The sequence below is a fragment of the Protopterus annectens genome, chromosome 11.part0, assembly GCF_019279795.1.
Source record: "Protopterus annectens isolate FY-2018-M chromosome 11.part0, PAN1.0, whole genome shotgun sequence".
Taxonomy (NCBI): Eukaryota; Metazoa; Chordata; order Ceratodontiformes; family Protopteridae; genus Protopterus; species Protopterus annectens.
Genome location: NC_056745.1, coordinates 1,333,996,116 through 1,334,016,983, shown reverse-complemented (window position 1 = coordinate 1,334,016,983; position 20,868 = coordinate 1,333,996,116). Strand labels below are relative to the sequence as shown.

At 43.1% G+C, this 20,868-nt stretch overlaps 1 protein-coding gene across 1 annotated transcript in view; it reads right to left on the bottom strand.

Annotated features, from left to right (window-relative positions):
• The window catches only part of LMF2 (lipase maturation factor 2), a 698,972-nt gene that overhangs the window by 341,559 nt on the left and 336,545 nt on the right, over nucleotides 1-20,868 (bottom strand). Inside the window, 1 exon segment of the mRNA XM_044088653.1 lies at nucleotides 11,359-11,362. Coding sequence (XP_043944588.1) covers nucleotides 11,359-11,362 — 4 coding nt within the window.

Below are 20,868 nucleotides of genomic sequence, written 5' to 3'. Positions count from 1 at the left end.
TCGGGTGAGATACATCCCGAATGGGGCATTGTACTCTATCATTGGTCTGATAAGTGAAGAGTACAGGGGAACAATGACCTCACTTGATCTGGATGTGAATCCCTTCATGATCAGGTGGGCAATGTAGAAGGTCTTTCTAACCACTTTAGCACTGTGAGTGTCAAAAGAAAGGCCACTGTCAACCTGGGTCCCCAGGTCCCTGATAACCTCTTCTGTGCTTAGTGGATTGCCACCTATATGGTAGCTTGGGGTTACCTTGTTTTTCCCGAAGGGTATGACTATACATTTTTTGTCATTTAACTTCAGGCCATGGCTCTGGCACCAGCTATCAGTTTCCATGAGACCCCTCTGAAGGATATCTGTGTCCGATGTACTTTCCACTATGGCGCCCAGTTTGCAGTCATTTGCAAACTTTGTCAGCCATAGTCCTCCTATGTTTGCCTGTACTTCTGAGAAGTAGATGCCGAACAACAGGGGGCCAAGGACTGAGCCCTGTGGGACACCACTTGTGACCGGCTTGGAGTCTGACATGGTGCCAGCAACTCTGGCTAAAGGACTGTCCTTTAGCCAGTTTGCAACCCATCTTGTGACATATGGGTTTACATTTAAGCTGGTAAGTTTCTCTATAATACCCAAGTGGGGTATTGTGTCGAAAGCTTTTGCAAGGTCAAGGTAGGCTGTATGGACTGCCTTTCCCTCATCAATGGCCTTGGTGACTGTTTCGAAGAAGTCGACCAAGTTCAAAAGGCATGATCTGCCCTTGACAAAGCCAAACTGCGTCGGGTCCAATGTCTGCAAGTCCCCTATGTCTTTGTTTATGAGTTCCATTATGATCCTCTCCATAGCTTTGCAGACCAGGCTTGTTAAGCTTATGGGGCGGTAATTACCAGGGTCCGTAGAGGCACCGCCTTTGTGGAGTGGGACCACAGTTGCCGTACGCCACTCCTTGGGCACGTATCCTGTGTTAAGGCTAAGATTAAACAGCTGCCTTATGTGCGGGTTTAGTTCCTCATTGAGTTCGTGTAGCACACAGCCGGGGACACCATCCGGTCCCATTGATGCTGTGTTTTTAGCTTTAGAGAGAGCAGCTTTTACCTGCGCATTTGAGATGTCTGGGAGGCTACACTCCGCTGGGATAGTTATCTCTCCTTTTGGGGGGGGTGGGTGAAGTTTGCAATGAACCTGTCTGCCAGTATGTTGGCAATGTCTGTGAGTTCAGTGATTTTTGTATCATTTTGGACTAATTCTGAGCATATCTGGGAGATTCCACCCAGGTTTCTAACATAGCTGAAGAAGGCCTTATGATTGTCTTTTGAATCTATGGCAATTTTTCTCTCAAAGTTGGCCTTGGATGATTTTATGAGTGCTCGTATTTTTTTACTAATAATGATCAAGGGTGTCTTCTCTTTTATGAATTTTGCTCTATCATGTAACAGCTTTCTCCTCTTTTTGTAAAATTTGTTTATGGCTGGGGTCCACCAGACTGGACGTTTGCCCTTGGTGGAAAGAGTCTTGGTTTTATTAGGGATTGCCTGATCCATGCAGTCCTGGAGGTGTTCGTAGAAGGCATTTGTAAGGGCTTCCGCAGCTTGGGTTGTGGTTTCCACTGGCTCGGGGGCCTTGAAGGATACCACACCAGTCTTGAGTAGTGTGAAGTTTGCTTTAGAGAAGTTCTTCACTGTGGTCTTTTTGTTTGGGGTGGGGCGGGATGTGGATTTCCAGTGAGATTAGTTTATGATCTGATCTCACCAATGAGGGATATACTTCCGGTGTGGAGCATTTTGTCCCCATGTTTGTGATGAGATCTAGTATATTTTCTCCTCTTGTGGGAACGGTGACTAGTTGTTCCATGGCATTTGAATTTATGAACTCCAGGAACCTTTGGGCTAAAAAGTTGGGGCTTGAGTAATGTTCCCAGTCTATATTCAGGTAGTTGAAGTCACCCAATATAATGGTGTTTGGAGATACATTTATACCCTCCAGTGTCTTCAGGAAGGCTGTGTGGGGTTCCTGAGTTTGAGAGGGCGGCCTGTAGCATGCCACAAATTGTAGAGCAGTTTTGCCTATGGTTAATTGCACCTGGATGGTTTCCGATGCTTCGTGCGTTGCCACCAACCTGGAGGTGTGGGTATCCTTGATGAATATGGATACACCCCCTCCTTTTGTGGTGTGGTCTGGGTTTTGGGGCCGGAACGCATGATATGAGGTAAAACCTGATAGTGCCGGGGTGCTCTCAGGAGCCTTGAACCAGGTTTCAGTTACAGCACAGACATCGATGTTCTCCATACTGAGAAGGGCCTCGAGTGCGTGCATTTTGAGATTTAGACTTCTGGCATTGAGGAGCATTACCCTTAGTTTCTTCCCATTTTTGTTTTCTAGGGTGGTAGGTTTAGAATTTGAGCCTTGCCTAAAAAGGCACTATGGGGTGGCAAGAGCCTTAGCCAATATCCGGAATCCCAGGGTGACAGGTGCAAGTCGTCCCTTGCAGCGTGGCTTGTCAAGCATGTCATCCCAGGCAGACAGACACTGGATCCCCTTTGAATGACACCAGAAATTAAGCCAATTGTTAAAGCTGATCATCTTGTCTCTATGTTGTGGCATCATTCTTGGTGAAGGAAGGATACTGCTCAGGGTCAGGGTCATACCTGCCTGGGCTACATAATCAGAGAGCTCCTCTATGTCTCTTTTCATGTAGTCCAGGGAGGCAAGTCTCAGGTCGTTCACACCAGCATGGACAATGACTGTGTCATATTTGTACTTGCTGTGGAGTGACCCGAGTGCTTGTGTTATGTGGCGGATTCTAGCGCCCGATAGGCAGCTTACTGTGACCCTCTCCTTATTCAGCCTGGTGAGTGGGACGTCAGTGTGTCTGACTATGGAGTCACCTATGACAAGTATGTTTGGTGTTGTATTTGGCCTTAAGGGCTGTGACTGCTTTGCACACTGATTTTGTGGTTTATGTGTTGCTTGTGGTGTGTCGTGAGGTGGCAGTTGCTTGGGTGTCTGCTTTGGAGGCCTCTGCTGTTTAGGTAAATTTTTGCTCAGAGCCTCTGAGTATGTCTTTGTGTGTTTATGTGTTTGATTCATTGTTGTGATAGCTTTATGTGAGACTGGTTTTGTGGTGTGCGTAGTTGCCTTCTCCTCCTGTCTGGTCTTGCCAGTCCTGAGTTGAGAGAGCTCAGCCTCCAGTTTGGCCAAATAGCTGCATCTCTCGCAAGTATTTGTGTTATGTGGGAGGAGGAGAGGGTTGTTTGTGTACATGAGGCAATTGTAACATTGCCTCAATATTCCCAGATTCACCAACTGGACAGGAGAGGACGCCAGCATCTGGCCCTTCGACATGCTAGAGAAATTAAGAAGTTAGGGGTGTAACTGAATAAGAGAGGACTTAATAAGGAAGTGGGTACTCCTGGGGGGGGGGGGGGTTCGCTAGTGAGGGACTTTGTATAATACAGAAGTGCTAAACCTGAAAAGAAGATGCTTTTAAGACAAGTGCTGAGCTTTTTTTTTTTTTTTTTTGGAGAAAAAAAAGCTTTTAGGAACAAGTGCTGCGCATTTTAGTTAAGGGATATACTGTTAGATTACTAGTAGAGCAGTTCTAAGGGAAAAAATGAAGAACAGACTTTATGAAGCCAGAAAAAGTTTAACCTTGTTAAACCAGCGCTGCCCGATGCTGCTCTAGTGGCAACTCCGCGCTAAAGCGTGCTTGATAGCAGGGGCTGGAAAGAGCCAGGAATTGACCCAAACGGCCAATATAACTACAGTTTCAAGTCAGTAACCACTCCCACGGGAGGCAGGGAAGCTGCTCAATGTTTTTCACTGCCACTGATCAGCAGAGACTTTCCTTTAGCCCAAGCAAAAATGGCCTCACAGAAACTTACAAACAGTTCAAGAACAGCAAGCCTGTAACTGAACTTTTTTAAATCTCAGAAAAGTGGGAAAAAAGCAAGATTGTTTTTTTGTTTTTTCAGAGATAGCAGAGGTACACAAGTAATATCAAGTTATAACAGTACAGTAAATGACCTCACACAAGAGTGCTAGGCCAAAGACAGAAAATATGCAAGTTTTGAGAAAAAACGATTTTAAAATTAAGTGCAAACAGGAAATTCAGTAAACAGCTTTTGGTTGTGCTCTAAATACAACTACTAATGCAGAAATCAAGTTTAACAAGCCAGAAAATGCTCAAACTAGGCAACTATGCAGAAAAACTTAGCAAATAAACAGAGGAAAAATACTTAAAATCGCAAAAGTGGCTCCTTTCTTCTCTCAGCGTTTTCTCCTCTTGGTGGGTGCTTCACCAACAACCAACAAGCCTGAAAGGATGCCAAAACCACGAGGCAACTAGGTTTTAAGAGAGGACTACAGCAAACAAGGTGTACCAATTACAGTAAGAAACAGTTGAAATATGCAGGCACTATAAGCCTTTAACCAGAAATTCCCAGCTCAGAAGGGCAGAGTCCAGCCTCTCCTCCCACAAGAGTGCAGACCACGAACCTTCTTAATGTAAAATAACTGGCCTGAAGCCCAAGTGCTTAAACCAGAACTAATACACTTTTAGAATAACAGACACTGAGCCCTCAATCAGCAGTTCCCAACTTAGAAGGATGTAAGCCACCTGTCCTGCCACCACAGTGCAGGCCACAAACCTTCCTAATGTAAAACAACTGGTCTGAAGCCCAAGTGCTTAATCCAAAAGACTTAGAATGATAGCTACACTTTAATCAAGTTACTACCAAGCAGTAATAAATACAATTGAATACTTTGAAGAATGCCTGGATTAGTGCTTAAGTTATACAAACAAACTAGATTCAGCAGGCCTGGATCTAGTTCACCTTACAACAAACAAGGTGTACCAATTTCAGTAAGAAGCAGTTCAAATATGCAGGCACTAGAAGCCTTTAACCAGAAATTCCCAGCTCAAAAGGGCAGAGTCCAGCCTCTCCTCCCACAAGAGTGCAGACCACGAACCCTTTTAATGTAAAATAACTGGCCTGAAGCCCAAGTGCTTAAACCAGAATTAATACACTTTTAGAATAACTGACACTGAGCCCTCAATCAGCAGTTCCCAACTTAGAAGGATGTAAGCTACCTGTCCTGCCACTACAGTGCAAACCACAAATCTTCTTAATGTAAAACAACTGGTCTGAAGCCCAAGTGCTTAAACTAAAAGGCTTAGAATGAGTTGCACCAAGAAGTAATAAATACAACTGAGTACTTTTAAGATGACGCAAAAGCAAAATAAATTAGGAAGAAATACAAATACAGTAAAAGCAGAATTTTTTTTTTCCAGAAAAGTAACAAAAACAGTAGTACAAACAATTCACATGCAGTGCAAGCTGGCACACTTGAGTATGTAGCAATATTAGTCCACACACAGTTTGAAAAAAGTAATTAAATTAAAAAGGACTAAAAGCAAGTGCAGAAAGGGTTTATTAGATAGAATGCGGTAAAGAGATGGGACTGGGGGAGTGTCCTAGATCAAATCTACAGTGGGGCGGGCACTGCAAAAGCCACCAAATTTAAACTACTACCAAGAACAGGGAGGGGGACAGTTTCAACAGAGCTAGATCTGAGGAATCAGTCCAAATTATAAAACCACAATAAAATGCAGGACATATACTTAAATCAGCTTATGTCCAGTTGATGTATGCAGACAAATCTCAGTAGCAAGCAACTCTATTTAAAATGATTACAAGAAATGTAACCAACACAGGTTTTAATGTTATCAGAAACCCCCCAAGCTAATTAACACTTAAAGGAATTTCAAAGCAGTTTAGCAACTAGTGCAGAGCTTCAGAGATACACACAAGACAGTTTCAACAGAGCTAGATCTGAGGAATCAGTCCAAATTATAAAACCACAATAAAATGCAGGAAATATACTTAAATCAGCTTATGTCCAGTTGATGTATGCAGACAAATCTCAGTAGCAAGCAACTCTGTTCAATTACTAAATCATGCTTTACTGTTTCCATCCAGTCAGCAAGGTTCTTGTTTGGCTTTACTAAGCCCCATAGTAAACTTCTGTAAGGATCGTCACAAGACATACTGAATGCGTATGAGCAAGTCAGCTGTGTGCTTGATGAGCTGCAGGCTGTTCGTGCAAACACTGAGAATGAGTTTAGGAATATCTTCAGAGATGTCAGAAATGGGGAGTTTCTGCAGTAATGCGGAATTACCACTTCCACGTGTCTGTAGCCAACAGACTACGAGGAACAATGTTGCTGGAGAGACTTCAAAAGAGTACTGGTGAAGAGCAATTTTTATTCCCTTTCTGGATCACTTCATTCATGAAATGTCCAGACGATTCACTGCAACTGCATCAACAGCTATTCAAGGACTCTCACCAACTCCATTAAACTTAAACAGCTTAACATTAGAAAGAAAGAATTCTCTTAAAAACTTTTTTTTGACTTGCCTTCACCAACATCATTCCAAGAGTTCAGACTGTGGAAAAGGACATGAGAAGCTTTAATCAGCCAGTTCTGCATTGTCAAATGACTTGAAGCAGACATATTCATAAACAAATATCAACATGTTCCCAAGCATTTTGCTCGTATTAAATACACTCTTGCTCACTCCAGACTCCAGTCACAACTGCTGGAGTAGAGAGTTCTAATTCAGCCTTAAAACTGATAAAAGTCTTAACTCTGGAGTACCATGGGACAAGAGCGCCTTAACAGTTTAGTGTTGTTGTTCATGCAGAGACATCATAATAGACTACTCTTCAGTTATCAATTTATTTGCAGAAAGACATCCAAGAAGAATGCTACTTATTAATCCACTTAATTAAGAATTGAACAGTAGTACGAATGAAAGTTTGTGACATATACTACAGTACAGTATGGGAACAGAGAGGACATTACGAAATGCTTAGTGTTGCACTCTCAAAAAGATTTGTTTAACTTGCTCTCCTGTCATGTATAGTTTTCTACATATCTTTTGATGGTATAACATACTATTTATCATGGGAAGCAATGTGCTATTTTATGCTGTTTGCATCAATCATACTGGCTGACGATTCCTACATGAGAAGCTATGTTGGACAATGGAGATTTACACTCGTTCCATGGATGGTAATAGGTAACAAATGCCATGGGTGCAGTACTTACAAAAGGTACATTTCCTGTCCTCAGAGTAAATGGAAAGTTCAGCATTTTCAGAAATACATGTAGAGGGAGAAAACCATTGAATTAACAGTATCTTGGCATCTTCAAGAGGCATGAATTTTGGAAAAACATCACGGTTTACAAAATCACTAAATGACTAACTTTGGAAGGAAGAAAGACAAAATCCCAATATTAGCATTGATGGACTCAAACATTCTTGTCATAACCTCAAGGATCTGCTTCTAAGAAAATAAAGTACACTCACTCATTACGTCACTCATTAGACCCATTATAGAGTATAATGCCCCTTTTGGTATGTAGAAATCCACAACAGCTGGAAAGGCCGCAGAAATACCTCACGAAGAGGATTACTGGCCTCAAACAGATGCCCTACACAGACAGTCTCAAAAAACTGCAGCTTTACTCCGTCGCATATCGCCTACTCAGAGGCGATTTCTGCCTAACACACAAAGCTATGTCAAAACCAGAGCGTTTGGACATGTTCCACTTAAAGAAATCCCAAATCCTCCGAGCTACACGCTCTAGGGACCTAAACCTTGACACCACAACAAACAGAACATGCTGGAGGGATAGATTCCTGAACCAGAGACTTCCCATACTCTGGAACAAACTACCTATCTATATCAAGCAAAGCTCCTCATTAGCACTCAAGAAAAATCTTGATGACTGGATGGGAGATAGGAGATTCACCCCAGGGATCACTTCTGTGTCTCTGCTCGACAGTGGCAAAGGAAAATAATTTTCTTGGGTGGCGAAAGCCAGGGTACCTTTTGGCTAGGCTTATATAGCCTAGTACCTACCTATGAACCTATAAAAATTCTGGGTGACTAAAGGTTTTGCAGCTGAACATCAACTTTGATTTCAACCACTTAAAGAACTTATCTACTCTAAAGGCAATCTAAACAGGCAGAGAGTGCCATCACAGAAGTAATCTACTCCACAGGCTGAATAGAAGTAGGAAGTGCCAACAGAGAAGTCAGAGCTCCATCATCACAGACGTCACCTAACTCCTCAGGCAGAATAGAAAGTAGGAAGTGCCAGTAGTCAGAGCTCTATCACAGAACTCATCTACTCCACAGGCAACACAGAAGATCAAAGTAGTACCGTTAGTGAAGTCAGTCATGGCAGTTCACTCAGCATAGAGCATGCAATTGAAATTGGTGATATTAATTGTTCATCGATGGATATTAGTGAGTAAATCACATGTACCAGTATTACGGACAGCTATAAAGTTGCCATACATCACTGCAAGCCACACACACACACTTCTTTTCACACAGTGTTCACATAAAAGTTACATGAATCTGAAAGTTCACCATGGCAATGTCAGCACTTACTGGCAGACCAGTTGAATTATGTGGTATATTATGTCAGTGAGTGTTGCTTGTATGGTTTAGACTATATGCTGTTTTCAACACCGTCAAAAGAATGGACGACACAGATGCATTCACATTTTGGGGAAAAAACAAAACAGAAGACATGACATTCACCATAGGTGGCTAAAATGCTAAAGTTGTTTTAAAAGCTACAACTGGAGTATCAAGTGGGTTTAGCATCAGTATATAAAATGAAGCAGACAAAAGGCTGCTGATTTTCCGCCAAGGTAATTCAGAAGTCACAGCAAACACTACCTTGCAACAGCCTAAGAGATGGCTTTACATATGCATATCATCAATTGGACATTACTGCAATATGATCAACAACACCTTTGTCAGAGATGATAAAAATTCTGTACAGTCAGCAAAATCAAGATCCAGCGCTAAACTGTGGAAAACCATCAGATTCTTACTGTAAAATACATGTAAAATTTAAACTTACAGAAAATAAGAAAAATAACTAGGCCAGTAAGAATTCAGCTGAGCAGTACTACAACTGAACATCTACTGGAGGTGAAGAATAGGTACAAGGCATTAGGCATGATGAACGGAGAACATGAACTACTGACATAAGTTTGAAATATTACCCAGGAAGTGGCAAAAATCAATTCTGAAGAGAAAGAAGATTAAGAAGGCAAAATGACCATCTGTGAAGGCTTTAGAAGTGGCTGAGGAAAGAAGGATCTCTAAAGACAACGAGGGCACAGTGCATTATGTAAAATTTAGTTTCCCAGATGATAGCAAGAGTAGTTCAGGAGGGATGTATAAACGAGCAATGCAAAGAAAGTACAGTTGTGTACACCTACCATAAATGTAGAGAAAGTGTATTCACTGTTGCAGTCCTCACATATGGGTTATCCGGCTCCCGGTAGCCCTCAGTTGGCCCAAATACCAGAGTCCTTGGTATATGACGTCGGCTGCCGCCAGTTGTAAAACTCATGTCAGAAAGTCAGGTATAAAGGGAGGCAGCAGACGCCATTTCCTCAGTTTTTCTTGCCTTAACTGTCAGGAGCCTCCAAAAGAAGGCTAACCCAGGAATGGTAGCACCCAGGACACATGTCATACAAAAAATAAAAATCTATAGTCTGTGCCTTAGGAAAAAAAGAGGGAATGGAGGGTGGTAAACTAGGACTGCAACAGTGGTAAACTAGGACTGCATCAGTGAAAACACGAACATCTACATTTAAGTGTATACAACTGCACTATGTTCTTCGTGTTTCACTGTTGCAGTCCTCACATATGGGTTGATTCCCAAAGCCCAGGAAGGATCAAAGACTAAGGGTTGGTAAGAAGGCCCTGCAAAACTGCAGAGGCAAAACCAGCCCTGGATATGAAAAAAAAAGGTAGATTGTAATGCTTTGTGAAAGTATGGACAGAAGACCAAGTAGCTGCTTCTAGAATGTCCTTAGTAGGCACACCTCTCAGAAAGGCTGCAGAGAAAGAGGCTGCTCTAGTAAAATGGGTCCTAATACCCTGAGATGGAACCTTCCCATTCTACAGTTAACAAAAGTGAATACAATGAGCAATCCATTTGGAGATTGTTTGTTTTGAAATAACAGTCAAAACAAGATGTAGAACTTCGACCACCTGTTGGGAAAGATTTAAACTATTAGCCAGGCAGTTAAATGCAGAGTTTGAAGATGAGGATGAAGGAACTTTCCCCCTCCCTGAACCAACAGATCTGGTACCAGGGGAAGATGCCCCAGGAGCAAAACTAACCAATAACTGTTCAGATTTTCGAAAGGATTTAGTCCTAAGTAAAATCTCAGCTGTCTATGCACATCAAGAGAGTGCAGAATCCTTTCCCCTTTATTTTGGAGATTGCTGAAAAATGCAGGCAGGTGAATGGACTGGTTAAGGGTTAAACTGGAAACTACCTTAGGCATAAAGGAGGGATTAGTTCTCAGAGAAACCCGATCAGAGGGAAAATAATGAAAAGTTCTACTGCCATTAAGGCTTGCAGCTCAGATACCCTTCTAGCTGAAGTAATAGCTAAAAGGAAAGCAGTCTTGCAGGATAGAAACTTCAAATCTGCAGCGGCAGCTGGTGCAAAGGGGAGGCAGAGTAAGTTTTTCTAGGACAAAATTAAGATCCCAAGCAGGAGTAGGAGGCTCTTCTGGGAGGTCTAAGATTACTAGCTCCCCTCAGGAACTGTTTCATCAAGGGGTGAGAAAAAATGGGTTGCTCAAAAGAACAATGAGCCGAAATTGCTGAAGTGTGAATTTTGATTGAAGAAAAGGAAAGTCCACCATTAAGCAATCCTGCTAGGTAGTCAAGAATGAGTGAAAGAGAAGGATGAGAAGAGTCTTCTCCTTTAGCCAGCATCCAAAAGCAAAATCTCTTCCATTTATCTGCATAGGATTTTCTTGTGCTAGGCCTCCTGGCCTCATGAAGAACTTCGACCACCTGCTGGGAAAGATTTAAACTATTAGCCAGGCAGTTAAATGCAGAGTTTGAAGATGAGGATGAAGGAACTTTCACCCTCCCTGAACCAACAGATCTGGAACCAGGGGAAGATGCCAAGGCTGAGCCTGGGAAAGGTTGCGAAGGAGGGAATACCAATGCTGCCTGGGCCAATCTGGAGCTATCAGAATAGCCTTTGTTTTTTCGTCCCTTACCTTTAGCGGCACTCTAAAAAGAAGAGTAAGAGGAGGGAATGCATAAACAGAGATGTGTCCATGGGAAGGACAACACGTCCACCCTCCAAGCTTTGTTGTGAAACTCCCTGGTGCAGAAGGTTGGAAGGAGATGATTGGTGTGAGAGGAGAAAAGATCCACTTGTGGGGTGCCCCAATGATGAGTGATGCAAAGGAAAATGTCCCTGTTCAGTTGCCACTCGTGAAGATCCAGAACACGTCTGCTCAAATGATCGCCACGTTTGTGGTTTGATTTGGTGTAACTTCGTTTGTGGCTTGATTTGGTGTAACTTCGTTTGTGGCTTGATTTGGTGTAACTTCGTTTGTGGTTTGATTTGGTGCAACTTCGTTTGTGGTTTGATTTGGTGTAACTTTGTTTGTGGTTTGATATCGAATAAACTGGTTTTGGTGTAACTTCGTTTGCAAATGATCCGCCAAACAGTTTAGCCTCCCTGGAAGATACTGGGCTATTAGATGTAAGCCCATGGATAGTGCTATGGACCACAGTCTCATGCTTTGTCTGCACAAGGGGTAAGAGTGAGTCCCCCCCCCTTGCTTGCTGATGTACCACAGGACTGTGGTATTGCCTGTCCTGATCAGCAGAGTCCCAGGGTAGAGCAGGTCCTTGAAAGCCAGCAAGGCCTGCTGCATTGCCATCAATTCTTTTAAGTTTATATGTAGAAGAATAGGCTGGGTGCTCCAAGTCCCCTGTATGCCCCTGCCTTCCAGATGAGCCCCCCCCCATGCAACATCTGAGGCATCTGTGGTGAGAGTCTGGTTGGCAGACAGTGGGCAGAAAAGCAGACCCTTGTTCTGAGAACAAGCCGTCTCCCACCAGAGGAACTCCATTTGTAGACAGGGAATCAGGGGGTAGAATCAAGTCTAAGTCCTGTGTGTGTTGACACCACAGATTCTTGAGGTACCACTGAAGTTCTCATATGCAGCCTTGCATATGGGATCATCAAAATACATGAAGCCATGAACCCCAGTGCTTGCAGGAATTGCCTTGCAGAGTGCTGGGTCATGCTTGCCAAGTTCATGAAGTAAGCCGAAAGATCTTCTTGCTTCTGTTGAGGGAAGAATACCATCTGGGTGGCTGTATTCAGACTTGCTCCCAGGAAAACAACCTCCCTTGTAGGAACCAACTTAGACTTCTTTTCGTTGAAAGTGTAACCCAAACAGGTGAGAATGTTCTTCACGAAATCCAAATACTTTTCTAGTTGTTCTGGGGAATTTGCTTGAATGAGAGTCGTCCAGGTAAGGATAAATTTGAATGTTTCTCTCCCTGCAAAAAGCAATGGCTGGAGCCAAACTCTGGGAGCAGTAGATAAGCCAAAGGGCAATGCAGAGAATTGAAAGTGTTGCGCCCCAGCCCTGAAGCGAAGGAACTGCCTGCAACTTTCCCTTATTGGGATGTGCAGATAAGCCACCTTGAGATCCAAAGTTACCCGACATGAATCCTTGCCCAGCATTGGTAATAACTGTTGAAGGGTGAGCATCTTGAATTTGTGAATCACCACAAAAGTGATTAAAATAGACAGATCCAGAACAGGGCGCCAGGTGACCCCTTTCTTGGGTACCAGAAAAAGTATTGAATAAAAACCTAGGCCTGCCTGATTTGCAGGAACTGGCTCTATAGTCCCCATAGTCAGTAGAGAAGAAATTTGAGTTTGTACCTCTGCCCTGAGAGTTCTGGGTATGTCTGGGTACCCTTGCAAAACAGGGAAGGTTTGAAAGTAAAACTTGTAACCTTGGTTTACTATATTGAGCAGATAACGATAGGACAAACTCGCCACCACGGAGACCAGTTCAGAAAACCTTTATTGTAATCCAAACGCCAAACAATCCAGATAAATGAACGCCTTAGTACAGAAAATCACACCCTGCGTTTTCATCAACTTCTCCGACTTCATCAGAATAACCAGTACATCAATTAAAAGTGCTTTTATATAATCTCAACCTTCAGGCAGTTTTAGAACAATTTTGCACTATTTTTTAAACCTTAATTGATTTCAATTAAAGAGCAATTAACTGAAGGTTGAGATTATATAAAAGCACTTTTAATTGATGTACTGGTTATTCTGATGAAGTTGGAGAAGTTGACGAAAACGCAGGGTGTGATTTTCTGTACTAAGGCGTTCATTTATCTGGATTGTTTGGCGTTTGGATTATAATAAAGGTTTTCTGAACTGGTCTCCGTGGTGGCGAGTTTGTCCTATCGTTCTCTGCTTGGTGCTTTTTTTTTTTTTTTTTTGGAGTTTATTTGCAGTTCCTAATTTTCTTTTTACTATATTGAGCACCCATTTGTCGACTGCGATGAAGACCATACCTTTGCGAACCTGGCTAACCTTCCCCCCAAAAGAAACCCAGGGCCCGCAGAGGTAGGCACAAGAAGGCTGGAGTCATTGAGAATGTTTGCTTTGGGAAGCTGGCTTAGAACTCCCCGATTTAACAGAGAAAGAATGCCATTGTTTAGCCCTTTGAGGGGCAGAAGCCTGCCCTCTGGAAGATCTGAAACCCCTAGGCCTAGAGTGACCCTGCTTGCCAGGATCAGGGAAAGACCAATTCTTAGAAGGATAATGCCTACTAAACCGAGAAGGCTGAACCTGAAGGAAATCTTTTACAGCTTGCATAGATTTTGCCTTATCCTCCAATTTCTTCAGTACCTCCTCAGCCTCATTATCAAAAAGATTGTCCTTGTGCAAAGGAACATCCAGCAATTTACATTCAACAGGCTCGGAAAGAGGCCTTCTAATTACGGGACCAGTGGCTGCTGCTCTGCAGGAAGGCTCCAAAGTGTCAAAACAACAATGAAGTGAATGCTTATTAACTAAAGTGGCAGAATTCATTAAGTCTTGTAAATCTTTGTTCTCCGTCATGGAAGGAGTATCTCCAAGTTTAGCCTTAATAGCCTCCAAAGTACGCTGCTGATACTTAAGCATGTGGAAAAGACAATTCACGGATCTAATGGCAAGAGTTGCAGAGGTATAGACTTTTTTTACCCCACCTGTCCAAGGACCTAGACTCCTCAGAAGGCACAGGGTTTTTACCAATAGTAGCTTTAACATCCTTGGGGCCTTGAGAAATAATTTCTGGATCAGCAGTAGGGTTTTTAAAAAGGAATTGATGAAATTCAGGAACCCTATAATACCTACCTGGTTTTCAGGGGGTAGGAGGAACAGAATTAGGAGTTAAGGAATTTTCCATGAAAACATAATCCACAATCTCCAAAACTGGAGGTATAGCCAGAGGCTTATGCTGTGGCAAATCCAAAAATTCCCTTAGACTGAGGAAAATCCTGACATTCCCATTTAAAGTGCTCCCTAAGAGTATTCAAAGTATCCCTAAAGGAAAAATCTTCTGGAGGGGAGGCAGAAGGGATAGAGTCCTCATCATCAGAATCCTGAAAGACCGAAAAAAGCTGAAAATTTCCTGCTTCACCAGCAGACATACTGGTAATCTCAGAATCTGAAACAGACAAAACATCAGGAGATAAATTCCCTAGTCCTCTTTGAAGGGGGGGGGGGGGTGACAGCAACTAATCAGGGAAAAAAGATAATCAGCCATCTTTACCAACTGGGACTGATGGACAGGAGGGGAGGCCGACGCCTGCTTGTGAGTAGGTTTGCGGCTGGAAGGTTTGCTAGCAATCCGGACGGACTCAGGAGGCCTAAAAACTGCAAAAGTCTTAAGTAAGGTAGTCTGTCTGGTTCTGGTCTCATGTCGAAAAGAAGAGGCGTCAAACGCTGGTGCCTGCAAAGTGGCTCCGGACCCATCTGAGGTGGCGACAGGCGGAGGGTGTGAAGACGAAATAGCAGCCTGCAGCATGGAGGACTCCGTAAAGGTCTCGGCAGAGGCTTGCGGCTGAAAACCTACAGGCTGCAGAGGCTGTGAAAGCACCCGACTACCGCTGTGCTGACTATCAATTTCACCAGTGCGTCACCAGCAGATTTAACCCTGGCCTGTCACGGTCCTTGTCTGAGTTTCCTAGGTATATCTGAAGTCAGGAGACCAGAAGATGTCATACCGACAAACTTAGGCCAGACTCCGAAATGCTTATACAAAATCTTAGCTCTACGGCGTATGGTACGCGGGTTAAAGGAAGCACAGAGATCGCAGTTAGGGACATCGTGTTCAAGGCCCAAACAAGTTATACAATAGGAATGGAAATCATGGTGTGGAATCTGTTTACCACAGGCAAGACAGTTATTAACTTTATCTGACATTAGTTAAAGCAAGAAAAGAGGATCCCCAACGGGGGTACTTATCTGAAGGAGTCTTCAGCTTGGTAGTTGGAAAGCAAAACTGCCAACTGGCACTAGTGTGAATTGCGTCTGCTTTGAGCGGCAAGAAAGACTGAGGAAATGGCGTCGGCTGCCTCTATTTATACCGGACGTTCTGACATCAGTTTTACAACCGGTGGCAGCCGACGTCATATACCAAGGACTCTGGTATTCGGGCCGACTGAGGGCTACCGGGAGCTGGATAACCCATATGCGAGGACTGCAACAGTGAAACATGAAGAACATCTGGAAGACAACAAAAGGTGAGCAACAGATATGTTCAGGAACAGGAGTTATATTAAGGGAAACTTCCAAGTACAAATGCACATGAGTAAAGGCAAAAAGAGAAAATCTGACAGAAGAGAAAAGCTCAGAGAATTCATTCAGAGTAGCACCACTACAGCAGTCAGTTGCTCCAATTTAACACCGTGCTTGTACAAAGGATTGTTTTCATCTTTATTTCTAACAGCTCTAAGGTGCTCTCTAATCCTATATTTAAGCTGCCTAATGGTCTTGCCAACATAATAATGAGGGCATGATCCACAGCTAGATAAGTTTTACAACTAAAAGTGCCTACCTTACACCCATAATAAAGATTCTTTGAAATATCCCTTACAATTTTAGAAATAATTATGTTAATTTTTTTTAAGTAATCATCCTAGACATATGAAATTACACATCTTTCGGGGACAAATTATTAGAGCTAGTAAGATTATAAGTAGTGATGAGCTAGTAGGATTATAAGTAGTGATGCAAACTTTTTTGATGAAGTGAAATATGTGACAGATTTGTTTCTATAAAGAGGGTATCTGAAAGAAGATTTAATTAACATAAGTCTTAAAGTTGTGGAAGAAAGATACTCCAAATTCTCACCTATTATTAGAGGGATTTAAGACAGACATTAAAGTTTCCAGTTTTTCTGATCTAGAAAAGACATCCGCGTTTACAGTAGTTATGTCCATTGAAAGTAAAGAGATTAAGAAGACAAAAAACAACTGGTGAATTATTAAGGGAAACGTTGAGTTGAGTAAAATGTTTGGTAATTCTCCACAGTTTACATATGTTGTTGTTGTCTTTTGGCTTTTCCTGGTTAGGGGTCACCACAGCGGAACTCCGGTCCGCTAATGATTGGCAGCAGATTCTCACGAACGCCTTAGTGCCAGCTCAAATTTCAGCCTTCAACGAAGGCACGCCCATTTATGCATGTCTTTCGAACACCCACCCAACCGCGGGGAGGACATGCAGACTCCACACAGAAGGCACTCCCGCAGAGAATCGAATGGGAGAACCTCTTACTGTGAGGCAACAACGCTACCGCTGCACCATCGCAGAAGTCCCGCAGTTTACATATAACATGAGTAAAAATATTAAATAATTGCTAAAAAGGGATATGGCAAGGAATCTTTATTATGGATGTAAGGTAGGCACTTTTAGTTGTAAAATATTAGCGGATTGAGTAGTGTGGAATTTCCACATTTAAATATAGTTATTAACAGTCTATCTAAATACACTTGTAACAGTAAGAACGTAGTTTATCTAGCCGTTTGTGGATTATGCCCACATGTCCTTTTTATCATTAATACATTTGTTCCATGGGTAAAGCTACCTGACCCCTGTATTGTTATAAGTTCCATTCAATTTTCTTCACCTTCTTAAAAAATATTTTATCCCATTTTGTGTTAAGTGAAAACTGTTTCCAGTATAGATTCTCCCATTGTGGGAGCACCAAATCATTATTAATATCCAAGTTAAATTTATCCACTTCACCAATCAAGGTACTTAATTTTTCAATCATTATGTTTAATCAATAGACTCATGTATTCATACCCAAAATTAAACAGCTTACAAAAACCATTAATGAATTCATCATTCAAATCAACACCTAAAGGTTGTCTGAAAAGCCTTAAACTTTGAAGTACAATTTTTAATTGAATACATCTTACAAAATAAGCATTATCCATTTGTAGCATTTTTATCTTTTCTAACTTTTTTCCACAAGGAAAATCATCTCCTTTACAGTGCTGTTAGCTTTTACCCGAGAATCGGCTCCTTGTTCTTGGGAATGCCCGATGAGTTTATTAAAATCATACTCTGCACTGAAATTTCTCAAAGTTATTAGATAACTCAATTGTTCCTTTAGACAAGGGTGTGTTCAAAGTCTTAGAATCTATTATAAGAGAATTAACAGTACCTTTAGTTGCCTGGTTATTCGCCACTGCAACATAAGTTCTTTTAGGAACAGTCCTTTTCGGTTTCACTCCACAGTGTGTGTACTTGGTTTAGAACCCCTTGACATAACTGGTGGTAATTACTTCACTAGGGGGCTTGTGTTGGAATACAACCCCTATGTAAACCAAGTTTAAAGTATTTTTTCTAGGAACTGGAACATTTTAAGAAGAGATTGTGAGATTTACAAATTATTGGGAGAGAAAAGTACAGCTGTGTACACTTACCATAAATGTAGATGTCAGAGTGTATTCACTGTTGCAGTCATCATCTGTGGGGGGTTATCCCTGCTGTGGTAGCCCTCAGCCAGCCCGAACACCACAGTCAATGATTTTCTGTGTCGGCTGCTGTTGCTTGTTGACTGACGTCATGTCATCAGTGCTATAAAGCAAGGCAGCCAACGCCATTAAATCAGTTTTTCTTGCCCTAACCAGTCAGAAGCCCCAGGAAATATGGTACAGTGGTCCTGGTGGCAAAAAGACACCATAAGAAGTCTATTTCTCCCCAAGGAAAGAGGATATAAGGGGGAAGGAGGGAGAGAAACCAAGACTGCAACAGTGAATACACTCAAACATCTACATTTATGGTAAGTGTACACAACTATACTATGCTCTTTGTGTTTCACTGTTGCAGTCATCACTTGTGGGAGGATTCCCAAAGCTGAGGAGAAGGGTGGTTGGATTAGTAAGAGACCTAGGCCTGGACCAGCAAGTCCTGCAGCATGGCAGAGGCAAACCCTGCCCTAGCCTTAGAGAAAAGAATTAAGTGGTAATGCTTTGTAAAGGGATGGACAGAAGGAATGCTATGGAAGTGGATCTGCCCTAGTGGAATGGGTACGAACTAACTTAGGGGGTAGTTTCCCATGTAATCTGTAGCAGAAATGGATGCAGCGTGATATCCATTTGGAAATGGTTTGCTTGGAAATGGGCTTACCCTCTGCCCCTGAGGCAAAGCTGACAAGAAGTTGGCCTGATTTCCTGAAGGCTTTAGTACGGTCCAGGTAGTATCTGAGCTGTCTGTGCACGTCTAGTGAGTGCAGAATTCTTTCCCCTTATTTTGAGGGTTAGGGAAGGTGGTGGGTAGATGTATGGCCTGGTTGAGAGTCGCATTAGATACCACCTTGGGCATAAAGGAGGGGTTAGTCCTCAGGGAGACCTTGTCTGCACGGAAAATGATGAAGGGCTCAATAGCCATCATTGCCTGAAGTTCTGAAACCCTTCTGGCTGAGGTGATAGCTAGTACGAAAATAGTCTTCCAGGAGAGATATTTCAGTTCTGCTGATGCAACAGGTTCAAAAGCTGGTAAGGTTAGTTTTTCCAAAACATAATTCAGGTCCCAGGCTGGTGTGAGTGGCCTTCTGGGAGGTCTGATATTAGAAGCCCCTCTGAGGAATTGTTTAATCAAAAGGATGTGAGAACAGGGGTGGGTCTGTATAGAAATTAGCTGAAATGGCCGAGGCGTGGATCTTAATTGAAGAGAAGTAGAGACCACTATTGAGTAACTCCGCTAGATAGTCCAGGATAAGAGGGATGGAAGGTTGAGAAGAACTGCCCCCTCTGGACTGGTTCCAGGAGCAGAATCTTTTCTATTTCCCTGCGCAAGATTTTCTGGTGTTGGGCCTTCTGGCCTCTGTGATGTCTAGGACCTGTTTGCCTAACAGGGGCCCCTTGTTTGTTTTTGGAGTATAAGCCATACTGACAGCTTCAGAGTCTGCAAGTCTGGGTGCAGCATCTCCCTCCCTCCAACCTGAGAAAAAGAGGTCTGAGATCAGGGGAAGCTGCCTGGGAGGTTGTGATGTTAGGCTGTGCAGTAAGGAGTACCAATGCTGCCTGGGCCAATCTGGAGCGGTAAAGATGGCCTTTAGTCTCTCCTGCCTTATCTTGATCAGTACCCTGGGAATAAGAGGCAGAGGAGGGAATGTGTACACAAACAGGGAGTTCCAGGGACACTCAAGGCACCCACCTTAGTGATACTCCTTGACACAGAATTTTTTTAACTGGTGGTTGAGATGCGAAGCAAAGAGATCCACCTCCTGAGTTCCCCACTCCTGAGTGACTTGGAAAAAGATTTATCTGTGGACCCGCCATTTGTGGAGGTCCAGTAAGTTTCTGCTCAAGTGGTCTGCCAGGGAGTATTTGATCCCTAGTAGGTATTGGACTATTAGGTGCAGTCCCATGGAGGAGGCAGTCAGCCAGAGGTTCATGGCTAGCCTGCACAGAGGGTGAGATTGGGTCTCTCCCTGTTTGTTGAAGTATCACATTACAGTGGTGTTGTCTGTTTTGATAAGGAGAACCCCTGGCCTGAGATGGGGTTTGAAGGATATCAGACCCTTCTGCACTGCCATCACTTCCTTCTGATTGATGTGTAAGGGAAGGTGCTGGGTATCCCAAAGACCTGCCTGCTAGGTGAGCGCCCCAAGGAGCGACTGAGGCGTCGGTGGTAGTGATGGTCTGCCCGGTAGGGTGCAGGATGAAGGGAAGACCCTTGTTCTTGGCTCAGGCCCCTGCCCACCAGAGAAACCTGGCCCTTATACAGGGGATCAGGGTGAGAGAGATCTCAAGAGGCTGAGTGTGCTGACACCAAAGCTTCTTTAGATACCACTGAAGTTTTCTCATGTGAAGCCTGGCCACAGGAATTAGAAGGATGCAAGATGCCATGTACCCAAGGCTTGCAGGAACTTTCTCGTTGTGATGTAACTTCTGGAAGGCAGCTGGGTAAAGTAGAGAGGCAGGAAGCTCTGCTTTTCTGGGGATAGGAAGACCATTTGGGATGCGGAGTCCAGCAATGCTCCCAACAAAATGATCCTCTTGGAGAGTGTTTGCTTTGATTTATTTTCGTTGACTGTGAACCCCATGGAAGTTAGGAGTGTTTTGACAAAGAGGAGGTCCTGGAGCAGCTTTTCTTTGCCCTCTGCCTGAATGAGGCAGTCGTCCAGATAAGGGTAAATCTGGAATATTTCTCTGTCTGCAAAATGCTATGGTCGGGGCTAAGCATTTGGTAAATACTCTGGGAGCAGTAGATAAGCCAAAGGGTAGTGCGGAGAACTGAAAGTGTTTGTTGTGAGCATGCTACGAAGTGCAGGAATTTCCTGCAGGATTCCCTTATGGGGATATTGAGGTAGGCATCTTTCAGGTCCAGGGTCACTAACCAGGCATTTTCTGTCGGCATATAGGCAGCAGCTTCTGGAAAGTTAGCATTTTGAATTTGGGGACCACCAG